This window comes from Sparus aurata, chromosome 18 (genome assembly GCF_900880675.1).
Source record: "Sparus aurata chromosome 18, fSpaAur1.1, whole genome shotgun sequence".
In the NCBI taxonomy this organism is placed as follows: domain Eukaryota; kingdom Metazoa; phylum Chordata; class Actinopteri; order Spariformes; family Sparidae; genus Sparus; species Sparus aurata.
The window spans coordinates 36,320,939-36,347,747 of record NC_044204.1 but is presented as its reverse complement, the minus strand read 5'-3'; the positions used below and the strand labels follow the sequence as shown (position 1 = coordinate 36,347,747).

Genomic DNA, 26,809 nt, shown 5'->3' with positions numbered 1-26,809 from the left:
GAAAGTCTTTTTCTGCCAACTTGATGTAAAATCCAACTGACAGGTCAAAATGTGTCCCACCTGTACAGCCTGGTTCGTTTTTAAAGGCTGGTTTATTGACCTACAGTGCTTTTCATCATGTGCATGTTAGTTTGTGAGGCTGAACATTCAGAATGGTTTATCCTAAATGGGAATTATGTGCTTTGTAGTGCAAGTGGCTTCAGACTCAGGGTTTCATTATAGTATTGTCTTTAGCACTCTTTGACACAAGCAAAACATCTGGGATTTAATTTAAGATCACAAATTGAAGGAGCTAAAGGAATGGAGACATGACCAACATTTCAAGAGCTCAATATTGTAGCGAGGTAATGCATCAAAATGTTTCTACAGGGAAAACTGGGCGTACCACATGACTTTAAAAATCCCAGAATAGATGAAGACCTTATCTGAACACATGTTTGCATGATTCTAGAGAAAACCAATTTTAAAATGTGATTTTTCTGAGGTAAAATGTATGGGAACTTGGGGTCAAAGGAACATTTTGCATCTTACAATTTCGGTAAACGGTTTCCTTGTGTCCTGTACTCAGTGTTTCCCCCTCTGACAGTTAACTGAATGTTTGATGTCCTCGGCTTTCAGAAACACTGATCAACAATTTTCACCTTTTCCAACCTTTTTAAGGACTAAATTTATCGACCAAGAAAAGCTGACAGGTTAATCAACATTGAAAATGTTTCAGCCCTAATGAGCACGGAGTACATTTACAGTCTGAGCAATGAATGTGAAAACAGCCTGTAGTGTCAGACTGCACATCCAGTCATCAACAGTGAAGCTCAAACTTTCAACTAGGAAAAAGAAACCCACTTTGTGACGGGAGGTGGACTTCAGCTATTCAGTGAAATCTTGGCAGTATACAGTTTCCATATCATCCTGAAGTGATGCTGTCAATTGTATGAAATCCAGAACTGGCATACAGAATCCAATATGAACACAAAGGCAGACTGAAATATAAAGACGTGCTTTGTCCTTTTTTTCTGCACATAATTATTAATTGGTAAATGACAGAACAGGATTGACATTCTCCTCTTCAGGGATTTGATTTCCTCTGAAAGTGAAGGCAGCCTCTGGTGCTCTCTCCCCCTCCTCTCTCTCTCTCATGATAAACTGGGAGGCTGGCTTGTGCGAGGAGTCTGACAGAGGAGGAAACACAGCACAGCCCAGCTGCAGACGGATTTCCACCACTGGAGAATGGATCGCTCAAAGACCACGCTCACACTCTCAACAGGTTGGCTCTACTAACTGGAGGATTAAACCATGGGGACGGATGGGAATTCTATAACACAGCCAAACCAGCTGGACACTAGTTAGAACAATGGCTCCAGCAGCTACAGCACAGCATCTGTCTAACCTCTGAGAAGATCCAAGTGTGGGAAAAGGAGACATTTTTGGAAGAGGAGGAGGGGAGGGCGGGTTGCTGCCTGACCTCATGCCTGCCCCGAGGAGATTCCTGGTGGCGTCCACCTCACTGCCCCTGGCACTGGGCTGGGGCTGGAACCTGAGCCTGTACGTGGGGATGCTCCTGGGACTCTTGACCCTCATGCTGCTGCTTCTCTGGGTGCTCATCAAGCAGCTGAGCAACTCGGTGGGAAAAGCCACGCTGCAGCCTGTCCGTTCTCTCAGACAGCCTCGCTTTGAGCAGAGGCGTCAGCACCTGCCATGAAAATACGGGACAATTCTGCCAAAGCTCTGCCTGGACTGAGGCTTATTGGAATGCTTCAATGTGCTTTTGCAGATTTGTGTAAGAAAATGATTTTTTTTATTCTTGTTTTTGACTCAAGTGCTTATATTCCCTAACGAAATAATAAAAATGTTCATGATGTTACTTATTGAAACCACTGTCTATTCTTTTAGCAGCTTCCACAGCAGACATGCATGAAGTGGGGATGTTCAGAAAGACCATTATTTAATGCGATTTGTTTTCATATCTCAGATTAATGTACACAGCCGAGCTCAAACGTCTGCAGAGTAAAGTCAAGAGTTAGCCAAGACTAAATCTGAAACTCAATTCATGCTGATTAAAGCAATGCATTCAGGAGGGCAGGTTCACCTCCCCTCATCTTATTGGTAAATTGGAAGGAGGGATATTGAGAACATGACGCAGGTGACAAATATGAAAGCGAGCTGCTTTGAGGCACAACGTTCGTCAGCTCATGTCCATATCAAGTAAATGAGAACCCTGAGGCAACAAGCTAATATCCCCTGCAACAGCCAACACCTCGATGCTGAAAGCTGCAGTGTTTACAAAGCGTTAGCATACACAGGCAGGACTGTGACATATGACCCTTCATGTGACTCTGTATCTCTCAGTCTGTATGTGTTTACTTTGTGTTCTTCTTCAAGGTGGCCAGGTTGTCTTTCATGTAATAGTCAGATGGGAATCAATAGCCATTAGCCCAGAGGAGGGCATGTCAATTACCCCGCTGGTTTCCTTATTCAGCAGCACAGTAATACAAACGCCTGCAGCTCCGACAGAGCCATTCTTCATTGTAGCAAACATTTGTCAGGGGTGTAAACACTGGCATGTTTCTACAGGGGAAGAGATCGATCCAAACAATTCAATTAGTTATAGAAGATTGGACTGCTTCTTCTTCAGTCTTACATAATGTGCGTAATTGATCCGTTTGTTGGTGTTTTTATAGAATTTCAACGTTTTGAGAAATTCACTTCTTTGTTTCCTCGTTGACAGTTAGACAACAGGACGAATACCTCTCTCCTGTCTGTACAGTGACTGTGGAACTGGATGAGGCAGACAGTTAGCTTAGCTTAGCATAAACCAACTAGTCCAACAAGTCTTACTATCCGACCACAGCTCACTAATCAACAAGTGGCTTTATATATGCTTTATTTAATGTGCACAAACACCTAACACTAATTAACAGTTATTTTATATCTCTTTTGTCTAATCTGTACAAACACATGAGTGTTCTCAGCCCTGCTGGAAAAACCAGCTTGGACCAGCACCAATGTTGTGTTTTGGTGCTGGTCTCTGCTGTTTTTTCCAGCAGGGGGCTTTGAGCAGAACCAGGCTAGCTGTGTCCTTTGTGTCTACATTCTGGATGGGCACCTGTAAAAAGATGAATTCAACATTTTGGGGAATACGTGTATTTGTTTACTGGTTGAGAGTTAGATTAGACGACCGATACAAGTCTGTATGATAACTGAAATTGGAGCCAACAGCCGCCTAGCGTAGCTTAGCATATAGACTGGAAAGAGCAATAAAGTGAAGAAGATTGCAACTTGATTTAAAATGTCAAAACATAAAATAAAAATGGCTCCAGGCAGCCGGCCTGACAATAAATGCAGAAGCTAAATCAGTTTGAAACAACATTATCATTAGCCGAGTGAGTGCTAGCATTTTTAGCTTAGCAGCTACCATGAAGATTCTGATTATGACAAATAACTTGTATAAAGTCATTTTATGTTTGTCTGTTTGTTTTTTACCATTTAAATCCAGTCTCCTCAGATGTCGAGGAGAACGCTGCAGCGCTCTTTTGCTGTGAAATTCCTGCAAAGTTTTGTAGACTACTTCACCTGAATTTCAATCGGCACGAGGGTGACTTGAAAACGACTGCATTTTTTTTATTTTTGGGTGAACTGTTCCTTTAAGCTAAGCTATCAAAGCTAACCAGCCACTGACTCTAGCTCCAGCGAGCTGTGTGATAGTGCATCCATCTTCTCACCTGATTCTATCCAAAGACATTAAGACAGAAAAGCAATGAAAGAGAGAATTTTCCCCAAAATGATTAAACGTGGCCTCTCTGGACTGTAATAGTCATCTGTAAACATTTCACTTTCTGCACTAATAAATCAAGAAATCTTTGGGGATTTCTCTTCTACTGGTCTGAGCACAGGTCATCTCAAACTAATAACAGCTCACCTGTCTGCTGCCTTCAGCAGACACCTGTAGATTAATGAGCTCTGACATCTTGGACAGATCCCACGGCTGCATGTTTTTCATCTCCGCTGTTGAGCTGAAATATGTCCTCTGGCACGGCGAGGTCATCTGTGGACTCACAGTCCTCTTGTAATAGAAACAGTGTCATTACTCTGAATAATGATGGACATGAAAAGAGTCAGAGCAGCTTTTGAACCAGTTTCCACTGCTGGGTTTGTCCTGCAGGCAGCAGAGACGCTGGGCACAGATGGATGAGATCTGATGACGTGTGGTGAGAGATGTCAATAATGAAGGTTCCTGATGAGGACAACACAAATATGGAGACTGTCTCATATTATGTGTCCATTTTGTAAGACTGGTCACAGTTTTGATGGTGAGACAAGAAAAGATGGAAACACCTGCTCAGAGGTGATAAAATATAAATGAAGGTGAGCTGCCTCTGAGCAGGAGAAGAAAATGAAGTGCCACAGTGGCTGTTAGGAACATTTTGCAGCAGCTGATGTTGTTTTGCATTTTATGATGGACACAAGTCACAAATTCTGTCCTGTCTTCATTCGTTGTTGATGCAGTTTGTGGTGTAGTTGGCATACGTTGACTTCTCCCCCTGATTTTATGTTTCTCTCACATGTAAACAGGAAATTTAAAGTGTAAAATGTGAGTGAATAGAATGAAACCCGTGTCAGCCTGAAGCTACATGGTTCCTCACATCGAGCAGGTACCCACCAGAAAAAGCAGCTTTTATTCTCACAAAAAAGTCTCGTTCAAATGCACCAAATGTTCTCATGTGTTGTGGATGTTCTGGAGAGTTGGCCGGGTTATTGCTGAAATGGATCCATTTGCATCTGGTTACACGTGTCCTCGGCACAGAGCAGGATAGCTAACAGAGGTGGCCGGCGGTGGCTGGGAGGCTCTTTGATGGATGATTCAGCTTATTGTCTGTCAGTCGCCACCCGACAAATGGAGCTGTCCACAGCTCTGTATACCAGACTGTCCCAGGGGGCTCCGCTCATGAATGAAAACCTCACAGTGATTCAGTTTGGAAACGGACGATTCGGGGACGATAGTGGGAAGTGAAAGCACCAGTCAGCGTTTTGCAGGACAACTGGTTTGACTTTTATGACTCAGAAGTGCTCAGCGGCTGTTTTCATATCAAAACAAACTCTGAAGTCAAAGTTCAAACTATCTCAACATTCAGTAGCTTTGGATAAATCACATGACTGTCTTCAGTCTGAACATGAGCTTTACTGGTTCATTTGACAACAGCAAACAGTCATTCTTCATTCAGTCATTTGAATTAGATATTTTTCAAGACAGAATTTCAACACTCAACAAGACAACAACCATTAATCAGCATCCCTGTCCTGTCCAAGTTATGAAAATGGTTCATGTCATGTTTATTTAAAACATTAAATATTCATGACTAAATATGCAACAGTCACAGTCAGAGTTTAACACAAAAAGTTGAAGTCAAACACTAACTGAATCTGATGGCTGTGATCAGATTTAACTGACAGAGCAACTTGAGAAGAAGAAGAAGAGACGAGTCCTCATTCGTCTCATACGGTCATGTTGAGTTCAGTGTTCTCTGATAGTCGTCTTCTAACAGAAGAGTTAATGTGAGACATGTTTATTCAGATATCATGTGATCTGTGCTAAACAAATATTTACAGAGGATGATTTTAAAAGGCATGAACAGAGGAAAGGATCGCAGCCGATGGTGATGACACTGTTGGTCTGCTGGATCTCATCAGTAAGAAGCTGATTGAGTAAAAGATTTCAGGGCCTTTAATTTAAAGTCTCACGCTGAGATTCTGGCGCTCCAGTTAAGCAGTTCAGTAAATGCTGTCATGTTGTAACGGTACATTTATTTTACAGGATCTGATTAAGCTTGAAGATTAAGCCAGATGATGTTTGGATAGACTTAAAGTGATGACACTCATCCTTCAGATAAAATCTCCATCTTGTAGTTTGTATTCTGAGAGTTTTGTGATAATTAATATTCAAATGAAACTGATATTTATCCAAATATCCAATATATATATTATCCAATATCCAAAACAGCACATGATTCATTCAGCCTGATTAGACTTAATGCTGGTGGACTAAAAGTCGGCTCAGTTATGCAGAATAGAAATCTTGATTTAATCTGATACATAAAAAAAGAAAAGCAGCTTGTTTATTTGCAGCTAGAGGAAATTGACTCCATGTCAGTCTGGGAGCTCCTGTGAGATGAAACTGTGAGTATCCGTAACTGGATCACCTGAGAGATGGTGTTCACACTCTCATCTTCTCACCAGTTCTCACTTTAATTAAGGTTTGCAGGGACGAGGACAGCGATGATGATACGTGAGCTGCCCGTCGTCGCCTCGCTCTGCTGATCCCGGAGCTGCTGTCAGCGTCTCCTGTCTGTCTTCTGTTGGCTGTAACACGTGTAAATTAACTGCGCCTGAAAACATGTTGTCCCCAGAAATATAGAGCTTTAATTAAATTATTTATCATTTACAAAGACAGACAACCTCTCACAGATTGATTCATGACTTTAACATAATTACAGGAAGCACCTCAGGGTATTTATTCATAAAATATCAGTGATGTTCAGTGGTTCTGAGTATTTAAATACTTTGACATATAAATTTGAGGTACCTCTTCTCCATTATTAAGAAAGAAATATTTTACTTTATTTTATATATAACGTTTATTTAACAATTACGGTTATTTACAATGAGGATTTGAGATACAAATCATATGAAGATCCTGTCATGTTACATTGTACATCTACTCTGCTCTTTAGTACAAATTTGAGGTACTTGTACTGTGCTTGAGTATTTACATCGTATCGAACTTTATACTCGTACTCGACTTCAGCTCAGCGATAGAGATATTGTAGTTTTTACTTCACTTCGTTTGTTTGACCCCTTCCTGTCAAGAACAACCTGAATCTCCATTTTGACTGTTTGTATAAATTAAAATCCTCGTCCTTCTTCGGGTAAAGAAACTCTGGAAGATGCTTGATGACGAAGCTTATAAACAGCTGTTTTTTTCTTCTTTGGAGAGCCTGCGAGCTGATCACGGCGACAAACATATAATGATCTTATTGGATATGATGTACTGCTGGAGGCTCAGATACATATATCATGTTTCTGTATATTAATGAGACCATTAAAGGAGGTCAAGATGCTCTCCAGCCTTACTAATTCAATATATTGTTGTGTGTGAGCTCTTATTTTGTCATGTTACAGTTAATACTTCCTCCGCTTCTCTTCAGAACCATCATTTGCAGAGAAACTACACCTAAACTTAATCTTAAAGGTTAATCATTAACATTTTTGGAAGCAATTAACTGATTAACTCCTAAACTATCTCACAGCCTCTGGAGACACGTTCAGCAGCCTGCTGTCACTTTCCTGAAGTCACACAAAGCAGCTGAGTGCACGAGGTCATGATCTGACAGCGAGTGAAAGACAACACGGCGTGCGGATGAGGACGGACATGTTGTCAGCTTTCCCCCGTGACGCTGCAGCCAGCAGGGAGAATAAGAGCTGGTACCTGAGCCTCAGATCACCTGTGAGGAGAGAGGAAGCAGGCTGGTTGGTGAGAGCGCAGACTAAACTTGTTCTGCTGACACACTTACTGAGCAGTTAGATCCAGATTTAAAATAATTACATACAAACTCTGAGCCTGTTTTAATCAGGGTTTAATCGTCTTTTTCCACCTTCTTTCAGGTAACAACAGTTGTCCCCCATCAGAAAACAGGATGGTAAGTGTTTCCTTTCTTTGTTCTATTTTCTCTGAATTTAAATATTCTCAACGAGCAACAACCTTTTTTTACACAAAAAGCTTTAAGACGAGTATTTCTGAGCCACAGCAGCAGAACCTGCCTTCATGTTAGTGTGATGAAGTGTGACTCCTCTCTGAAAAGGTCACTGCTTTTTGGAGCCACACTGCGACAGGTACTGCATGATCAGTCTCAAACAGAACACATCACCAGGAACTGTCAGAACCAGCATCTGATTTGCATGTAACACTAGATGCTGCTGATGATCCCTGTGAAGATGCACTCATTAGTAAAACATTACCACGACTCGTGCACTCACATTGGGACAAAAAGAGAAGCAGCAGCTTCATTTGATATCCTTGATTGGATTTTATCCTCTCCGGCCTGTTGAGAGCTCAGACTGTCTGACGAGGACGAGTTGATTTAAGACCTGAAGTGATGGCGAGAACTTCAGTTTCAGTTAATGGCGATGGTCTAATTTGTACCTTATTGTATTACGCTGTGCGTGGAAACAGCAGGTACGTGTCTATTGTATCTCTGCTGGTTACAGTTTCCTGAGAGGGCAGCTGGGAGACAATGCTCCCTGATGGCACCGTCACTGAAGAGCTCTCTGTACTTAAAACTAGATAAAGCAGCCATTCTTCAAGATTCTTAAAACATTTATCCATCCTGATCAGCCGAGTGTGTTTAAGAAACAGGACTTAGATGGAAGCACGATGCAGAAACATGCTTGTATCTGAAACCAGATGTCATCAGGGTGAAATGTTTCTGCAAACCACAGATACGTTCACATTTGGCCACACATCATATCACATGATACATGTTTACTACCTGACTTTCACATCCAGAGACACAGATTCAGGCTAGAAGGCTTTCAAGCCAGAGACCACTGTTTGAGACGGTGTTTCTACTTTTGTAAGCGTGACACCAGAGTATATTTCCATCCGCGTTTCCGGCAACAAAATAATCTAAGTTCTGTATTGTAGTCAACTGGACTTGTTTCAGTATCTTGAACTCCCCCCCTAGTTAAACAGAACTGAAGAAGTTTCTTGGATGAGAGGTGAAACGTCTTCAAGACACTGAAACAAGTCCAGTTGCCTACGATACAGCTCCTAGATTCACCATGACGCGGGCGACTGAGAACTACATCAACATGTCAACCAAAAAGTGTTTTTTTTGTCTTTTTGTTTTTGTCTCCAGCCATATAACCGTCTAACACGGCTGTAACACCACCATCTCCTCCATCGCCCCAAATAAGTCAACTCAACTTGATATGACTGTATGGTAGAAATGTTGACGTAGTTCATGTGACACATACACATTTAATGTATTCATGGTTTGCAGAAATGTAACATGGCAACAATTTATTGGGCCGACCAACAATGTGATCACAATGCTAGCGTGGATAAAAATACTTGCATGATTTCCTTCTAGACGAGGAACACTAAATATTATATATTCATATATATTCATTGGGGCCCTGGCGGTGTCGTATGAGGGCGGCTCTCCAAGGCGGAGGTTGTGCTCTCGAAAGAAACATGAAACAGCTTCTGTGTGTGAAAACAGATGAACAACAACAGAACTGATGAACAGAAACCTTCAGTGAGACGAGGAAAAGATAATATTCTTTCCCTCCTGCACAGAGTTTGGTTCACGGCTGCAGCTGAGGTTAATGTTTTATTGCTTTGTTTCAAATGACATTCTCCCTGAAGAACAAGTGAGACAGGACACAACAAAGCAGCAGCAGCAGTATTTCAGTCAGAACCGGCCTTCAGACTTTTGATAGACAATGTTTTACCACAGGTGGGTTCTGTTGGTCGGTGGCAGTATTTCTTTTACGGGTCAGTGCATTTTATTCAGAACCATTTATGGTTTCAGTCTCAGTGTGTCTGTGGAGGTTTTATTCTTTTTAGATTTGGGAGTCATTATAACACCATCAGGACCAGCAAGGAGCACCAGAACTCTCGACACATTATAAAACCCAAAATAAAAATCCAGTCATCATATATTCACTCCTGCAAAACCTGTCTGGAGCTTTACAGCAAAACAGCATTGCAGCATTCTCTTTAACAATGGAAATATATGGGGACATTGGAAAACAAGATAAGACGTCCCTGAACCGCTCGTCCTCGTGGTCCAAGTCACCAAAGGCCTGAAGAAAACCTTCACTGAGCTGAAAGCATTATTCCAACCTCACATTGAGGGTGAACGGAACCTCTGTTCGGATCAGTTTGGGATCTTTGGGCTTCTGCAGAATTAAATTATGCGGGTCAAGTTGTACCAAACCATTTCAGATTTTTTCAGTTGTTTGTTTTTTTACATTTTTTTATGACCCAGTTTTCATGTTGGTTGAACTCTTACTCAGCTATTTTGCACACTGTGTAATATAGCAGTTAGAAAACAAACACTGCATTGTATAAATTCCAAATGTAATAAACCTGTGTTACTTTAATTCTTTGGCATAAACACAGGAGGATATATGAAGACTCAGAATCAAGACAAACACATAACGAAGCACACAAGTATGACAAGTCTACAGAGGCATTAAGAGAACATGTCCTCTAGATGTATAAAACATCCTCCGTGTCTCTCCGTCTGCAGGCGTACAGAGGCAGCGTCAGACCTTTCGTCAGCTTTAACGCCAAACACGATGCTGAAATCCTCCACAAAGCCATGAAGGGAATCGGTCAGTCTGCTCACACTCTGCACGTTCTACTTCTGAGGTCTGCTGTGTTGTATTTCATGTGGTGAGGGTGAACAGGTGAATTTGTACTGTAATTATTGGTCCACAGTAAAATACATCACAAGACAAACGAATAACTCTTCTTAATTTCCTCTCAATCAAAATAATATCCCCATAACATTCACTCTGTTGATTGTGTTGAGTGTAAATACTTTACTAAGAACACAAGCTGCAAAATAAATGTAAAAAATCTGTTCTCATCGTCAGCATTTGTGCGAAACGAGCAATTTAAAAGACTTTTACAATGTGAAGATCTCATTTCATGTAATTTATGTCTCTGTTCAGAAGCTGTTTGGTCAATAATTTGACCTTCGACCCCACTGTGCTCTACATGTGATGGGAAACAGCAATCGAAACGTCCCTCTGCTGTCATTAGTGTAAATCAATGAGCCCCATGACAATCACCAAATTAAAGGTGTAGCCAACTGCAGGAATTCATGGTGTGACAATCAACACCAGTACCACTCCTGCTAAATAGAACCTTGCTGACTATTAACACCTTTTCTTCCTTTTATCTCCTATTCTTACTTCCTGCCAGTTTCTCACAATAAGATGGTGATTTCATGTCGATCTATAAAAACGTGAGAAGACCAGTACTGACCTGAGTACACGTGTGCGCAGTCAGAGCTGTCACACAGATCAGCAGGGCTTTGTGCCATAATTAACATCTGGGTCCCTCAGAGGAGAAATCTCACGCTGCCCCTCAGACTGTTTGTCTATCTGAGCCTTCTCCTCCGAAGTGCTGGTGACTTTAAGAGCTATTGATCATCATGCTATTAGATCTTCTGCTTTATGGGGACGATTGTTTATTTGGGAGTTTATTCCAAGCTGTCAATTATTCTCAATGAGGTTTAGCTAAGGAGACGGGTGTAAACAGCCCTTCATGTATGAATGTGCAGAGATGTTAGGGTGAGCAGCTCACTGCGTATGTCATTTAATGCTTGTTTGACTTCTGGTCCAGGTACGGATGAAGACGCCATCCTGATGCTCCTGACATCCCGCAGCAACGATCAGCGCCAGCAAATTAAGGCAGCGTATAAAAAGGCCTACGGAAAGGTAAGATGAGCCGCTGGGAGCGAAACAGAGAGCGGCAGTGAAAATGATGGATGGTTATAGGTGATGTTAGCCTCTCTGTCCTGACGACACTCAGTCCAGCAGCAATAAAGACTCACAGGTTTCTGCATAAGAGCTCTGAGTCAGCTTCTTCTACCATTCCTTTATTTTCTTTGTCTGAACAGATTACTTTATATTTGAGTTACTGTGAATCTCTCCCGTTGATTAACAACAAGCTCATTCATTCCTACTGAAGAGTCAAATGTTTAAAAATGTACAATGATGAGTGATGACGACTATTTTAGATTGGAATTCAGAATTACATTAAAACAAAAATCCATTCATTTCTACTTTTCAACAAAACAGTTCATTACATCATCATGAGCTGAGAAAGATTACAACAAAAAGACAAACAGAACTTCAACACTAAACTACATGATGTTTTACATGCAAGTAATTTTACTATTAATATTCTTTTTTTCCACTCAAGCAACATTTTTGCGTGTTATGAAGTATAATTCACACACTGTACTTCTTCAGTGTCACTGAGCCTCTGCTGCACATTCAGCCTTCTACAGCATTCTGTCATTAATGATCTGGCAGCAGCTCGACAGTCATAAAGGGGAAAATGAATCGTTGAAGCTGTGGGGAGACGATATCGTCCGGTCTCCACAGGCCAGAGTGCTGTTCAATTAGTTATACAAGGCCTGTGCCATCTTATGCTCTGGATTGAAAGTAGCGAGTTAATTTGCTTTCTGCTCGGGTTATTGAAAATCATTTTGGGAAAATGAAACGCCGCCTGCTGTAGAAGTAGACGAGGCAGCTTTGGAGGAAAAGAGTTCAGAGGTACAACAAGTAGCTTCCAGAATATCTCAGAAAATTACATCGAAATGAGCCGATTTCCTTTACCACTGTTTCAGTGCACCTCTAACATGTAATGTTGGGGAGCCTTAAACCACTCAGACACAATAACATCTAAAATGACAACTGGAAATACTGATACCATAACAATGAAGCAGCAATGTATCTAAGAGTGCATGCTCTTATTTCCTGTAACTCACAGTGTCAAAAGATGCATCACAAGGCAGAAATTACAAACAGTTTACGGGAATATGATTCGCTGGCTTCTATCAGATGTGAGAATGGAAACAGGTGATCATGTGTGGAGACGGATGCATTCTGAGAGAGGACTCAGATATTGAGCTGTTAAAGAAATGACTTCTGTGCCTGCTGAAGAATACCGGCCAAGAAAAGCAGATAAACAGATTATACAACAGCTTTAGGTGTTCAGTTTGTCAGATACTCACATCAGAGCGACGCTGCACACTCACTCCTTCAGCTCTGATATCCAGGTTGTGTTCCCTGCAGTGTCAATACATAGATATATTTTCCTTTCTCCAGGTAAATGTGTAATGATCCAAACTGTTATCTGTATATAGTGGCAGTAATGATCTGGTTCCCGTGGTTGAAGAGGTCGGAGCAGACAGGGTGATACGCACTGATTAAATCGCTGTTTCTGAATGTTTACGGCCTGCAAAGAGCTGTCAGAGAGTAAATGAACTCTACCACTGCTTTTCTAGACGTTATAGATGTGCAGGTCTGTGCAGCACATGAGGGTGATGAATGAGTGTGCTGCTAAAAACAGCACTGCAAAAGGAAATAACAGTGGCAGCTCGACTGGGAGAAAGTGAAGGGAAGCAGTGATCAAGAAGAAAGAGATGGAGACGAGGCAGAAAAGCTGGAAGGACGACCAGAAACGAAGAGGGCGCCATGAAACACATATTGCACTATTTACTTTCAGACACACAGCATCATGGGTAGAATTTACAGTCAGGTAAACTACATTGTGCTACATACTCTGCACTGTAAGAGAGGTGGAGTTATGTTGTTTGCAATCCACCAAGAAGTAAAAGGTTGAAACAAAATGACAGCTGCTCATTCTGTCATCTGTGATGAGACTGCCTGTATCCATGACAACAGCTGTTTTACTTCACTTGTCACTGCTATTTTAGCTTTAATGAGGCTAAGGCTAGTGTTAGCGTCTCCAGGAGGCTAACATCATTGTTAGCTTCTTCAGTGGGCTAACATCATTGTTAGCTTCTTCAGTGGGCTAACATCAGTCTCTCTGTTTGTTTCCACTGGCTAACATCATTGTTAGCTTCTCTGGCAAGCTAACATCAGTGTTAGCTTCTCCAACAGGCTAACATCAGTGTTAGCTTCTCCAACAGGCTAACATCATTGTTAGCTTCTTCAGTGGGCTAACATCAGTCTCTCTGTTTGTTTCCACTGGCTAACATCATTGTTAGCTTCTCTGGCAAGCTAACATCAGTGTTAGCTTCTCCAACAGGCTAACATCAGTGTTAGCTTCTCCAACAGGCTAACATCATTGTTAGCTTCTTCAGTGGGCTAACATCATTGTTAGCTTCTTCAGTGGGCTAACATCAGTCTCTCTGTTTGTTTCCACTGGCTAACATCATTGTTAGCTTCTCTGGGAAGCTAACATCAGTGTTAGCTTCTCCAACAGGCTAACATCATTGTTAGCTTCTTCAGTGGGCTAACATCAGTGTTAGCTTTTCCAACAGGCTAACATCATTGTTAGCTTCTTCAGTGGGCTAACATCAGTTGTTTCTGTTTGTTTTAACTGGCTAACATCAGTGTTAGTCTCTCTAACAGACAGGTCTGAGCCTCTGAGTCATAATATTTAAGTGTTCATGTTGATCTCCATCTTCATTGTCATTACCAACAGCCCTGACATCAGTTATTGGCAGTTATCTTGAGGACAGTCGATGCCAACCTTATTTAGGATTCCTAACCTTTCCTTATATTGTTGGTATCTAATATTGTTCATGCATTTAAAGACTATCAGTGGAGTAAAATGCCCAGAGACAGCTCACTTACTCAGTTTCTTCCATGTTACAGAATGTACATGATGCAAAGATAAGTTCCATACAAACACAGTTATTCCTGTTTTGTCGTTCTCTCTTTATTAATCACCAGGACTTGGTCAGTGCGTTGAAGTCGGAGCTCGGCGGGCTGTTCGAGAGTCTGATTGTGGCCCTGATGACGCCGGCTGTCTCCTATGATGCTTCCCAACTGCACAAGGCCCTCAAGGTAACAGATGAAGGTCAACTCAGAAACTCCTCTTAATCCAGATTGCAGGTCTTTTGCATGCAAATGAGTTGAAACCGTCAGACAACACATTAACTTTCCTTTGGTTGCATTTTTGCATCTGTACTCCAACATGATGGGGAAGCACAGGAGCATCAGACCTTTCTCATGGCACTCGTTTAGACTTATCACAGCAGTAAAGCCACACGTGTGAACCACTTACGGTGATGAAGGCTTCCATCTTTTTAAGCCATGCCAATAAACCAGCATGCACAATAACAGAGCGCCGGCATCAGCTCGTTAAGTGTTACTCAGCTTCACCTGTGACAGACGACTTAAAGAGTCTGATGAGGATTTTCTCAGCCTGATTTTCAATTCAGAATGTGTCTGAATGGTTTATATTCATCCAGAGTAAATCTTCATTTACACAACATTAAAAAGTGTAAATATTATAGATGGATGTTTTGGCTAATGAATGGATATGAATTGCCTTCATATTGTCTAGAGAATAATGTCATCAATGCTAGGTTGAAAGTGGACAGCAGAGAAAAGTTAATACATATTTATAAGGTTCATGGAGCTGTAAGAGATCGAAACCTCCACTAATAATTTCATATCGGCAATAAATAACTTCAGATATTGTTAAAAGGTTCACAGAGAATTATCATCCAGCGCTGTGGCTCTGCTGAGCGTCTGGGCTGCAGATACACATTATTTTACCTCTAGATTAATACATTAATTAGTTATTTTGTCTATAAAGTGTCAGATAATAGTGAAAACGTTGATCATTCTTTCCCAAAGTCCAAAATAACATCCTTAAAAAATGTCTCGTCCAAAGATATTCAGTCGACTGTCACAGAAGAGCAAAGACACCAGAACACATTCACATCAGGCCGACTTGATCCTCAAAATAGTTGCAGATAATTTTACTATATGACAAATCAAATCAAATCAAATCAAAGTGTTTCTTTCGAAGTCTTTATTTTGTCTTTATCATCCTTGAATCTACTATTAAGACCAAATGTTTTGGTCTTAATAGTAGCAGCTGATGTTGCTTTGTGTGGCAGCAGCTTTAGGAGGTGATGACGTGTCCGTCCGTGGGAGTTTATCATTTCAAGACTTTCTCATTTAGGGAAGATTAAAAAAATATTTCTTCACAATCAACAAGCAGTCCATCGTACAAAAACAGGTTTGTGACAAGCTTTGTGAAAAGGACGAATGTCATTGTTGAAAACTGAGGAACCGATTACCTTGATGAACAAAAGATCAGTCTGATGCTGTTTTTGTGCCATTTTTGCATCAAGGTCAGATTGACTGTGATTGTTCTGGGTCAAATCGTCTTCTCGCAGCTTCTGCCAGCAACAAAAAACCAAAAACCTGCTCTGTGTTCAGTAAGCTCTCAGACTGAGTGAGTCATGGGTTCACATCCCGGCCTCAGAGAGCGTCTCTCCTCCGGCTGTGACGCTCAGCCTCAACACTTCACCATCAGCCTTTTATCTTGTGTTGCATGAACTTACTACGAGATGCATTCTGTTGTGCAGCTCTGTGTTTGTCAGCAGCTCTGTCAATTAAAACATTAAACTTAATTAGCATGTAGCATCTTCATGCTCGCTGACAGCCCACAGTGCAGGTGTGTGGTCGCTGCAGCCTCAGTCAGGTAGACATTTATATAAGATGAATGATCTGAGGTCAGAGGTGAAGGCTGTTTTTCATTAGAGCTGCTCCACAGATACAATCTTCTTATTGTCTTCACATTCTGTATCTCTGGCTGTCGGTGCAGGTTGTCACACCTGGAGGTAACAGAGCTCTTCATATCTGTCTCTTTCACACCAAAGTGTAACATCTGATATGTTCCACTTATTGACACTGTCGCTAACATCTAACTGTCTCTATCACAGCAACATGTTTCAGCCGTTATGACTCTTTAAAGCATCACTTACTCGCCTTGCTGCTTTTTATGTCGCACTAAAGTTTGATGAGGTTTGCCTGAGTTAATAACTTCAGCCCTCCTGGTTACCCTTCTAACTTATTATTCTTTAATCACATTTACATTTGTGTTACCAGCGCTAATGAAATGTTCAATCAAAGTGAAGGCAAAGCATTTAGGACTTGGCCGCAGCATCCCGTCACACCTCCTGCTCCGTTTGTTTGCTATGTCGAGACATTTGTTACTGAAAGGTTAATTACGGTGAAGAGAAGAGAATTAAAGGGTGAGAGCCTCAGAGCTCGTTCTGTTCGGTAAACTGAGCATCTTCATCCTCTCGTTTCAGAACATGTGCTGACAAATTACACTCCAACACTTCACTCAGCCTTTTCTCTTAAACAATTCTGAGCTCTTGAGTTTTTTAATCACTATTATTGATGTTGACAAACCTGAAAAAGGTGAGATTGCCACGTGAACACAAATCCATGTTGTCTCGTCCACGTCTTGTGTTCGGTTCGCAGGGAGCCGGGACTGATGACGACGTGCTGATTGAAATCTTGGCCTCCAGGACCGGAGAAGAGATTAAAGATATCATCAAAGTGTACAAGAAAGGTGAGTCACTGAGCGCTGATGATGAATGTGTTGCTGTTACTGACGAGTCTGCTGAGTACATGTTAAAGTTTTCACTGTCATCCAACAGTTTACACTCTTACAGATGCAACACATACTGAGTGACAGGTAGTAGTTAGTTACAGTTACTCGTTACCTCATTTAATATCAGCTGAATTATTTGCTGATCTTTTTCAAAGAGGAACTATGAAAAGTAACTTTTTAGTAATTTGCTGAATGTCTATTTTGAAATGCTGTGACATGTTAGAGTGCCAGCAGCTTCATTTCACTTTGTTATGGACAGATTAGTTACTTCTGTCAAAAAGTACACGGCTGTGTTACTTGAGTAATAGGAAAGATATCATGATATCAAAAAAGGCTGCGTTTGTCTGCAGTCAGGACAAAGTGACGAGCCGATTCAATTGTAACTGAATGATTTAATTTGAGAAGTTTTTGAGTAAAATATTTAGTTACTGGCAGAAACAGCACAGATGTTAGACCTGCTTGTGTTTGTGACGGTGTCTTTAAAGGTCCTGCGTGTTAGTAAAGAGGAGTCTCGGCTGGTCAAACACTGACGGATTGGTCCTTTAATTCTGGGGAAACAATTATTTCCAAAATAATTTCATAGGATTGAAAAAAACACGCTGAAATGTAAAGACTAAGCTTTATTGAGGTTTTTAAATACATTTCTTTCTTATTTCCTGTATATTTCTAGTAGTGTCTCTGCAGAGAGTAGAAGATGTAGAAGTCGTGTTTCTCTGGTGTATTTGGTCTGTTCACAGTAAAAGGCATCATCATCATCACTCTTCACTCTTGTCTCACTCAAATGTGTTCCTGCGAGAGTGTCTCCAGAAACCATCTCTAAATTGCAACAAACCACAATGGAAAATATCATCTGACAGCCGAAGGAGAAGAGGCCAGTTTATCTGATCTGGACAAAAGAGAAGGCCACGCTGTCCTTTAGCCCACTAATCACATCGCTGCTGCCGGAGATCCTGCTGCGAGCGCCGGACGCTCCGCTGGGGTCGATTGCAGCCATCATGACTTCTGTGAGCGGGAAGTGTAAGCAATCTTCTGCCTCTCTTCTCCTCTTTCTTCCAGAGTTCAGCAGCAAGCTGGAGAAAGATATCTGCGGTGACACCTCGGGGCACTATCAGAAACTACTGGTGATCCTGCTGCAGGTAGACGAAGGGGGGCTGCTGCCACAGAGACTCATGTTTCCTTTCCTGATAATGAGAGTCTGGTGAGGCCATTACAAAGTCATGAGAGGTTTAGGTGTGGGTTGGAGAGCAGCAGGGAAGGTGATGAGAGCAGAATACACTACAGTAGGTTCCTCTAATGTGTTTTGGTTTACCGACAGAAATGTAATCTAGGACGCTCTTCAGGGGTTAGCTGGGTACAGAGCTGCAAGTCTGAGCTCACCGTGTTTCCATCCACACCAACCTGCTGTTTCTTTCTGTTTATCAACCTGGCCTCCTGTCTGTCCTCCTGTCTGTCCTCCTGTCTGTCCTCCTGTCTGTCCTCCTCTCTGTCCTCCTGTCTGTCCTCCTGTCTGTCCTCCTGTCTGTCCTCCTCTCTGTCCTCCTGTCTGTCCTCTTCTCTGTCCTCTTCTCTGTCCTCCTCTCTGTCCTCCTCTCTGTCCTCCTCTCTGTCCTCCTCTCTGTCCTCCTCTCTGTCCTCCTCTCTGTCCTCCTCTCTGTCCTCCTCTCTGTCCTCTTCTCTGTCCTCCTCTCTGTCCTCCTCTCTGTCCTCCTCTCTGTCCTCCTGTCTGTCCTCCTGTCTGTCCTCCTGTCTGTCTGTAAAGGGGAGCAGAGAGGAGGGAGTTGACGAGGAAAAGATCGAGAAAGACGCCAAGGTAAGAGAGCAAACACATGAGAGTAAATACAGCAAATGTGCTTTTAAAACAAGTTAGCATGTTTCCCTCTGCTTTCAGTCTTTATGCTAAGCTAAGCTTAACAGCTGCTGGCTGTAGCTTTGTGTTCGATGAACAGACATGTAAGTGTTATCTTACTTGACTCCTAATACAAAATGAATCAGAATCATAAACTCACAGCAGCAGTGCTACTAACACTGAACGGTTCTGAAGGTCTGCATGAGACAAAGTGAGGTGCAGAAACATCTGGTACTGTGAGAGAACAGAACCGCCGTCCTTCTGTGCAGTACAGCAGCCAATCACAGAGTCTGAACTGCTGCTTCAGGTTTAAAAAGGTAACCTCGGGACAATAACTACATAAATCTGTTAAACACAGATAAATCTGTGTCTGAGGCGCCGCCGCTCCAGTGTGACGTCCAGTCCTGGTAGAGTCAAATACAGAACCTGAAACAGAACCTGCACAGCAGGAAGACGACGCCGTGGCTCGGATCAGATTGTTTCTTCTTTCAAATGTCAACACATTAAATGAATGGTCATATTTGTGTGGCTGCTCTCAGAAGGGTAATAAAGCTAAAGGTCGAGGCTGAAGAATCGCCAGTATGAAAAATGAATTACAGGATTTAAACCTCCGGGAAAGGAACAAATTGTTTCCCTTAAAACATTAATAATTATAGATTTTTTTTATGAGTATTATTATTTCTTTATTTGAATATTTTTTGTGTATCTGAGGGTAAGATGAGATAAATGTACCATAAAGGATCATGGATGCTGAACATCTCTCTCACAGCAAAAAAAAAATGAGCAAAACAAAAGTTTCCTGTGTTGTTTTGTCGAGTTCACGCTCTCACATCAGTGCCGCTGCCGCCGCCGCTGCCGCTGCCGCCGCCGCCGCCGCCGCTCGTTCTGTGTTCACATCAATCACGTCTGCAGAAGTCTGCTGTGTGTGTGTGTGAGCTCCAGTGTACAAGTGTGTACCTGCCTCTGCAGGACTTGTATGCGGCAGGTGAGGGCAAGGTGGGCACGGACGAGGAGAAGATCATCAAAATACTGGGCAACAGGAGCGTCGAGCATCTCAGGGAGGGTGAGTCTGTGAGTTTGACTGGTCAGAATAGTTTGACAGTTTGGAAACAACACACCTTCACTATCTATTCTTCTTGTTCACTATTATTTCACTTAAACAGTCCAGACAGCATTTGTAAAGGTCCGTTACTGTTCAGATAAATGTTTCTGATCAAGCCGCATCACTGAATCAAAGAACTTGGTGTCAGTGTTGAAGAGAAGAAGTCACAAATATCTTCAGAGAAATGAGGCAGATCGTGTCCTCAGAGGTCGACATGAAGCTGAGAGACGGTTTGTAGAGTTTATTAAGCTTTGATGAACAACAAGCAGCAGCTCAGCAGCGTCCCAACGGCAAAAATTACTCACCGCAAAGAAAGGTCAGGCTGGATCAGTTAATCAGTCAGACGCTCACCTGAACACACTCTGAAACATGTGGACGGACTCGAGCAGCAGGGAACAGCTGAGAGGAAGCAGGTGAGATGAAGCAGGTGAGATGAGGCAGCTGAGAGGAAGCAGGTGAGATGAAGCAGGTGAGATGAAGCAGGTGAGATGAGGCAGCTGAGATGAAGCAGCTGAGATGAAGCAGCTGAGATGAAGCAGGTGAGATGAAGCAGCTGAGATGAAGCAGGTGAGATGAAGCAGCTGAGATGAAGCAGGTGAGATGAAGCAGCTGAGATGAAGCAGCTGAGATGAAGCAGCTGAGATGAAGCAGCTGAGATGAAGCAGCTGAGATGAAGCAGGTGAGATGAAGCAGGTGAGATGAAGCAGCTGAGATGAAGCAGCTGAGATGAAGCAGCTGAGATGAAGCAGCTGAGATGAAGCAGCTGAGATGAAGCAGGTGAGATGAAGCAGCTGAGATGAAGCAGCTGAGATGAAGCAGCTGAGATGAAGCAGCTGAGATGAAGCAGGTGAGATGAAGCAGGTGAGATGAAGCAGGTGAGATGAAGCAGCTGAGATGAAGCAGCTGAGATGAAGCAGGTGAGATGAGGCAGCTGAGATGAAGCAGGTGAGATGAAGCAGGTGAGATGAAGCAGCTGAGATGAAGCAGGTGAGATGAAGCAGGTGAGATGAAGCAGCTGAGATGAAGCAGCTGAGATGAAGCAGGTGAGATGAAGCAGGTGAGATGAGGCAGCTGAGATGAAGCAGCTGAGATGAAGCAGCTGAGATGAAGCAGCTGAGATGAAGCAGCTGAGATGAAGCAGGTGAGATGAAGCAGCTGAGATGAAGCAGCTGAGATGAAGCAGCTGAGATGAAGCAGGTGAGATGAAGCAGCTGAGATGAAGCAGCTGAGATGAAGCAGCTGAGATGAAGCAGCTGAGATGAAGCAGGTGAGATGAAGCAGGTGAGATGAAGCAGGTGAGATGAAGCAGCTGAGATGAAGCAGCTGAGATGAAGCAGCTGAGATGAAGCAGGTGAGATGAGGCAGCTGAGATGAAGCAGGTGAGATGAAGCAGCTGAGATGAAGCAGGTGAGATGAAGCAGCTGAGATGAAGCAGGTGAGATGAAGAAGAACGTGAAGAAGAAGAAGAGGAAGCTGTCAGAGGATCTGCTGCAGGCCTTTAACAGGCTGCTGAACAGTGTTTTTATAAATGTTTCCTGACCTTTAACCTCGATGTTTATGTTTATGAACCAGAATAATAAGAACAATTATACATTTTAACTTGTTTGTTTTAACTACAGTGGAACGGCATGTTTAAGTCATAAACAGACCTCTGAAATAAGCAGATACACATTTGTTTAATTGAATGGTTCTTGTTAGAGTCTGGTAACGGTAAGGTATACTGTGGTTGTCCTCTGTAGTGTTTGACGCCTACAAGAAGCTCTCTGGCTCTGATATCGAGGACAGTCTTGAAGGAGAGACCACCGGGAATCTGGAGAACCTTCTGCTGGCTGTTGGTAAGACCTGTGATTTATCAGGGTCATGCTTAAGCTCCCTCTGGGTTTCTCTCTGACATGCATGTTAGGATGAAGTACAGCAGGAGATAACACTTGACAGGAGAAATCAATGCAGATTAACGTGACAGAAGATCAGTTTCACTCAGAGCGCCTGATGTCTTCTCTCCGCAGTGAAATGTGTCAAGAGTGTTCCAGGTTTCTTTGCTGAGTGTCTGTATAAATCTATGAGGGTAGGTGTCACACTGCACCGCCCTTCATACAGAAACACGTGTTGTTTAACTGTTCTGGGTCACTTTGTGTTTGTTTAAAGGTGCAATATGTAAGAATTCACACTCCAAACAAACAGGAAGGTTTTACTGTTGGGAATTTAAAGTCTCCACCTGCAGCAACTCCAGCTGTTCAATGTGTTCCTCAGCGCGCCGGAACTGATGACAACACTCTGATGAGGATCATGGTGTCGAGGAGCGAGGTGGACATGTTGGACATCAGAGCCAGCTTCAAGAAGAAGTATGGAGCGTCTCTCTACAGCACCATCCAGGTACGGATCAGTGCACACCGTGCGTCTGTATGACATGCAGCAGCAGTCTCATCCTTCAGGAGACGTGGTTCTCTTCACCGTCTCCCTGCTGATGTTCTCAACACACTCGTCTGTTCCTCTGCCTGCATCAGAGCACCAGCTGGGTGTTCTGTGGTTGTGCTGCTCATACACCATTCATGTCTGATGGAGTGCAGATTAGTGATTGACTTGTTCAGCCTGATGAGACGGCTCCCCTTCTTTTCACCAGTCGAGGTGAATGGATGTATTCTCCTGGGCCAGATGTTCAGCAGAGTTATTGCCTCCCTCCAGTGAAGCCCCACACGGCCGATAGTGAATAGATAAATAAGTCATTTTGAAATAACCTTTGAAGAAATGCAGCGAAATGTGTAAATGAACCAATATATATTTTCTTACAGAGCTCATTTATATTTGATTATAGCTATCATTATCTCAAATTGCTCCTTTTTCAACAGTATTTATATTTCATGGTGGTATTTCTCCATGTGAGATTTTATATCAGTATTGATGAGGTTTCGTGCTCATAGAGCGTCTCACAGTCAGTTCTTATGGCTCCAAACGTTGCTTTTCCTGGTGTGATTTCACGCGGCTGTGGCTCAGTGGGTAGAGCGGGTCGTCTAGTGATCGGAAGGTCACCAGTTCGAATCCCGGCTCCCCCTAGTTGCATGTCGAAGTGTCCTTGAGCAAGATACTGAACCCCAAATTGCTCCTGATGAGCAGTTGGCGCCTTGCATGGCAGCCTCCGTCATCAGTGTATGAATGTGTGTGTGAATGGGTGAATGTGGCATGTGTTGTACAGCGCTTTGAGCTGTCGTTAGACTGGAAAAGCGCTATAAAAATGCAGACCATTTACCGTGTTCGTGACGAGGCTCAGGAGGTGGAGCAGAGCACTGGTGGTAGTGATAGTAACAGGCCTGAACAGTCTGAGGAGAAGAGAGACGATGACTGTATGAGCAGTTTGGGGTTCAGTCTTGTTCAAGGTTAGTCAACATGTGGGGAGGAGGAGCAGCAGGAGGAGCAGGAGGAGGAGGAGGAACAGGAGGAGGAGGAGCAGCAGGAGCAGGAGGAGCAGGAGGAGGTCCAACCACCTGGAGCTTCACCTTCTCACATGCATGACGAGCAGCACATCAGTGTCCCTGGAAGAAATCTGCTGTTTTGAAATCAATATGTAGAAAGAAATTAGAGGAAACTGACTCAGTTCTTCTACTAAAACCAAACTGTTGAATGTTTCAGGCTGATGAAACTCTGCTGTGTGTTGTTTGTGCAGGAGGACACGACTGGAGACTACCAGAAGGCTTTGCTCTACCTCTGTGGTGGGAATGATTAATGCTGCTCTCAGACGTGTTCAGCAGCTCTGGATGATGAGTCACCGTGTTGCTGCTACACACAGATGAGATTATTGATCCAGTGCTGTTGATTCTTTCTGACTTTAGCTTGCTAGTGATTGAATTAGCGTAAATCATCCACTTATTGATAATATCCTCTTCATGAACAGCAGTTACAGTGTATCCAAGTTTAGCTTTTGTTTGATATTAATACACAATCTGAACAGAGAATATCTCCATCACATGGGAGCAGGTGATCATAATGTAGAGAATAAAGCTGTTTGACATAATTACACACTTTATTATAGAAGGTACAAGTCATTACATAATAAAGCTGAACTGATTGATAACTAATGATGATTATTGCAGGATGTATCACCTGTTGCTCACCATTAACATATGATCCAGTTGTGACTGATGGATCATAAAGGAAACGTTTCCCCCAAAGATGAAACATTTCTGGAGCAGTTGAAGCAGATGGGGACTTGTTTTAAATGTAACATTCATACAACTCATCCAGCATCATCCAAGTCTACGGAAGCCCAGACAACTCAAACTGATTTGAAAAGATGCTGTTTCACCTTGCTCTCAGCTAAACGTGTTAGCGAGCTCGCAGCTGCAGCTGCATGAACTCGACCACACGTCACGGTTAAATGATCCTCTCAGATCACTTCGGGGTCTCTGGGCTGCGAGACTCTCAGATGATGTTGGACGAGTTGTATGCAGACTTTTATTAAGGTTATTATTTAAAGTTGTAAAACACGTCCCCATCTCTCATTTTTGGGTGGACTGTTTCTTTAAGAAACTCAGTTACTTCATAAAGTTATCAGTATGAGTTTAAGTCAGCTGGATTTCTGGTAAATTAAAGTTTATCTAATTATTTGTGTTAATTGTCTAAATGTGTTCCTGTCCAGCTGTGTCAGTTACTCCAGCTGCTGCATGATGTTTCTAAAAGAGGACAACTATATAAAAATACACACATGTCTTCAGCTGCATATCTTCTGCTTCACTGTAGATGATGTGATAAAATCATAATAACACAACAGGAATTATTGATCCTTTCAGCATTAATACATGTATTAAATCCTCATGAGTCATGTGTTTGTTGCTCCTTGAATGTATCTCTGTACTCTGTGCTGTGATTATGAAGTGTGACCGGTGCTTTGCCTCAGTCATGTTCAGCAGCGTCAGTGTGAAACAACTGAATTATTAAACTCTGTGTGGACAGCACTAACTCTGACCTCCGGCTCTCATTAAGTACAAATCATCTGGCTTGAATTGCAATGTGTCTCTCAGTGATCAATAAGTAAATGGACACTATCAGACGTGCTGATTGGTATAAAGACATGAAGGAGCCTGACGTCAGACTGAGTCAGCCGTCAGATGAACAGATGAGAAGTGACGTCCGTCTGCTGCAGCTGATCCACAGGGTGGCAGCAGAGACTCTGCCTGGTTTTCATTCTCACTGACTCAAGACGGTTAAATACCACAGAAATACTTCAAAGCAGAGAAACCAAGTTATAACTTTAAAAATCATTCATGGTTATATATCATATTTATGTTGTATCCTTAAGTCGATAACAAGTTGTGCTTTTAAAAAATCTGTTTTCAAAAACTGGATTTCAATTAGTTCAGAGCTCAAAATATTCAGCTTTTATTAGGTGTTATTTAGGACTTTAACTTGCTGGAATCATGAGACCTTTGAAATATATCGCTTCTGATTAACTAAAGTATTATTATGATCTTCTGTCTTATTATCTTGTGGAGGATTTCATGTCCCTGTGAGTCAGACACATTTATGTCTGCAAGTTAAAGTAGAATTTTAAATAAAGTTCTGAGTTTGAGAAGTTCTCGTCGTTGTTTAATGAGCCCGTTACAGTGACGCTGTTGTTGGAGACATTAGAATATGATGTTGTTATGTGATGCTCATCGCTGAGACGTCAGCAGCAGACACCTGATGACAGCGAGGACAGGAAGTCACAACAGCAGGATTATTTAGCTGCTGCTCTCTCAACATGTCAATCTGAGTTTGGTTTCATAAACGTATCCAATCAATTAAACATCAGAAAATCAACCTGAGTGAGTATTCATGGTCGTCTCCGTATGCTCATAAATTCTGTCTGCCAGACGACGTGTTGTTTTCAAAAACCACCTGAAGGTTCCAGTTTTCATGTGTTGGCATGTTTCCCTCAGAGGCTCCTGCAGACACATATTCACTCCACATTACCTCAGAATGACTCGCAAATTGACTCTAGTTAAAGTCCTGCAGGTACGGAGACAGAACTGTATTTCCCTTTGAGCTTTTATTGCAGTGAAGCTCCTGTATTATTCTGTTTTTGCTTTCATGTGGCTCAAGATAAGAAAACAGAATGTGAAGACTCAGTTTGTTCAGGCAGAACAGAACGAATCCAAACAGCAAGGAATCAAAATGTGAGTCTAAAAACACAAAAAATGAGCAAAACATCATCTAAAGAAATGTATAAAAAGGAGAGAAACATTAAACAAGTTGATTTCTTAAAAATGAGAAACACTTTCAATGACAAGGAAGAAAAAAATCTTGTGTATTTTGAAGATTCTTTTTTAAGTTTTGACTTATGTATGTGACACTTATAATGCAAAGAATCTGTCTGTCTGTCTGTTATTCACATTTCTCAAGAATTGTTCATCTGATCTACTTCACACTCGGCAGGTTTGTTGCTGAGAACGAAGTGTGTTCTGGAATTTGGTGCAGTTTAGACATTTTTCAATATCAATAAATTTTGAATTAAGCAAACTTGCTCCTGCCCAGCAGCAGGGTGGACTTCACCTCTCTGGCTTCTCACTTCTGCAGACTGAAGCTGGACTCACACGTGATCTCGCGGGGAAGCAGACATAAACAGAATGGAGGCAAGTGTGATGAAACAACTTGAGAATAACTAAAGCAGACGGTTAAACGAGTCTGAATGAGAGAGGAG

At 42.3% G+C, this 26,809-nt stretch overlaps 1 protein-coding gene across 1 annotated transcript; it reads left to right on the top strand.

The window, feature by feature from the left end:
• Nucleotides 1-53: 53 nt before the first annotated feature.
• Nucleotides 54-25,101, top strand: anxa5a (annexin A5a). Its single transcript, XM_030397124.1, has 14 exons — nt 54-1,777; nt 7,302-7,525; nt 7,657-7,691; nt 10,311-10,395; nt 11,414-11,508; nt 14,503-14,616; nt 17,059-17,149; nt 18,248-18,327; nt 18,951-19,001; nt 20,007-20,100; nt 21,879-21,974; nt 22,146-22,204; nt 22,390-22,512; nt 23,798-25,101. Exons 3-14 carry the CDS (start codon nt 7,689-7,691, stop codon nt 23,855-23,857), a joined length of 951 nt encoding a protein of 316 aa, XP_030252984.1. The 5' UTR covers nt 54-1,777; nt 7,302-7,525; nt 7,657-7,688; the 3' UTR covers nt 23,858-25,101.
• The last annotated feature ends 1,708 nt before the right edge of the window (nt 25,102-26,809 follow it).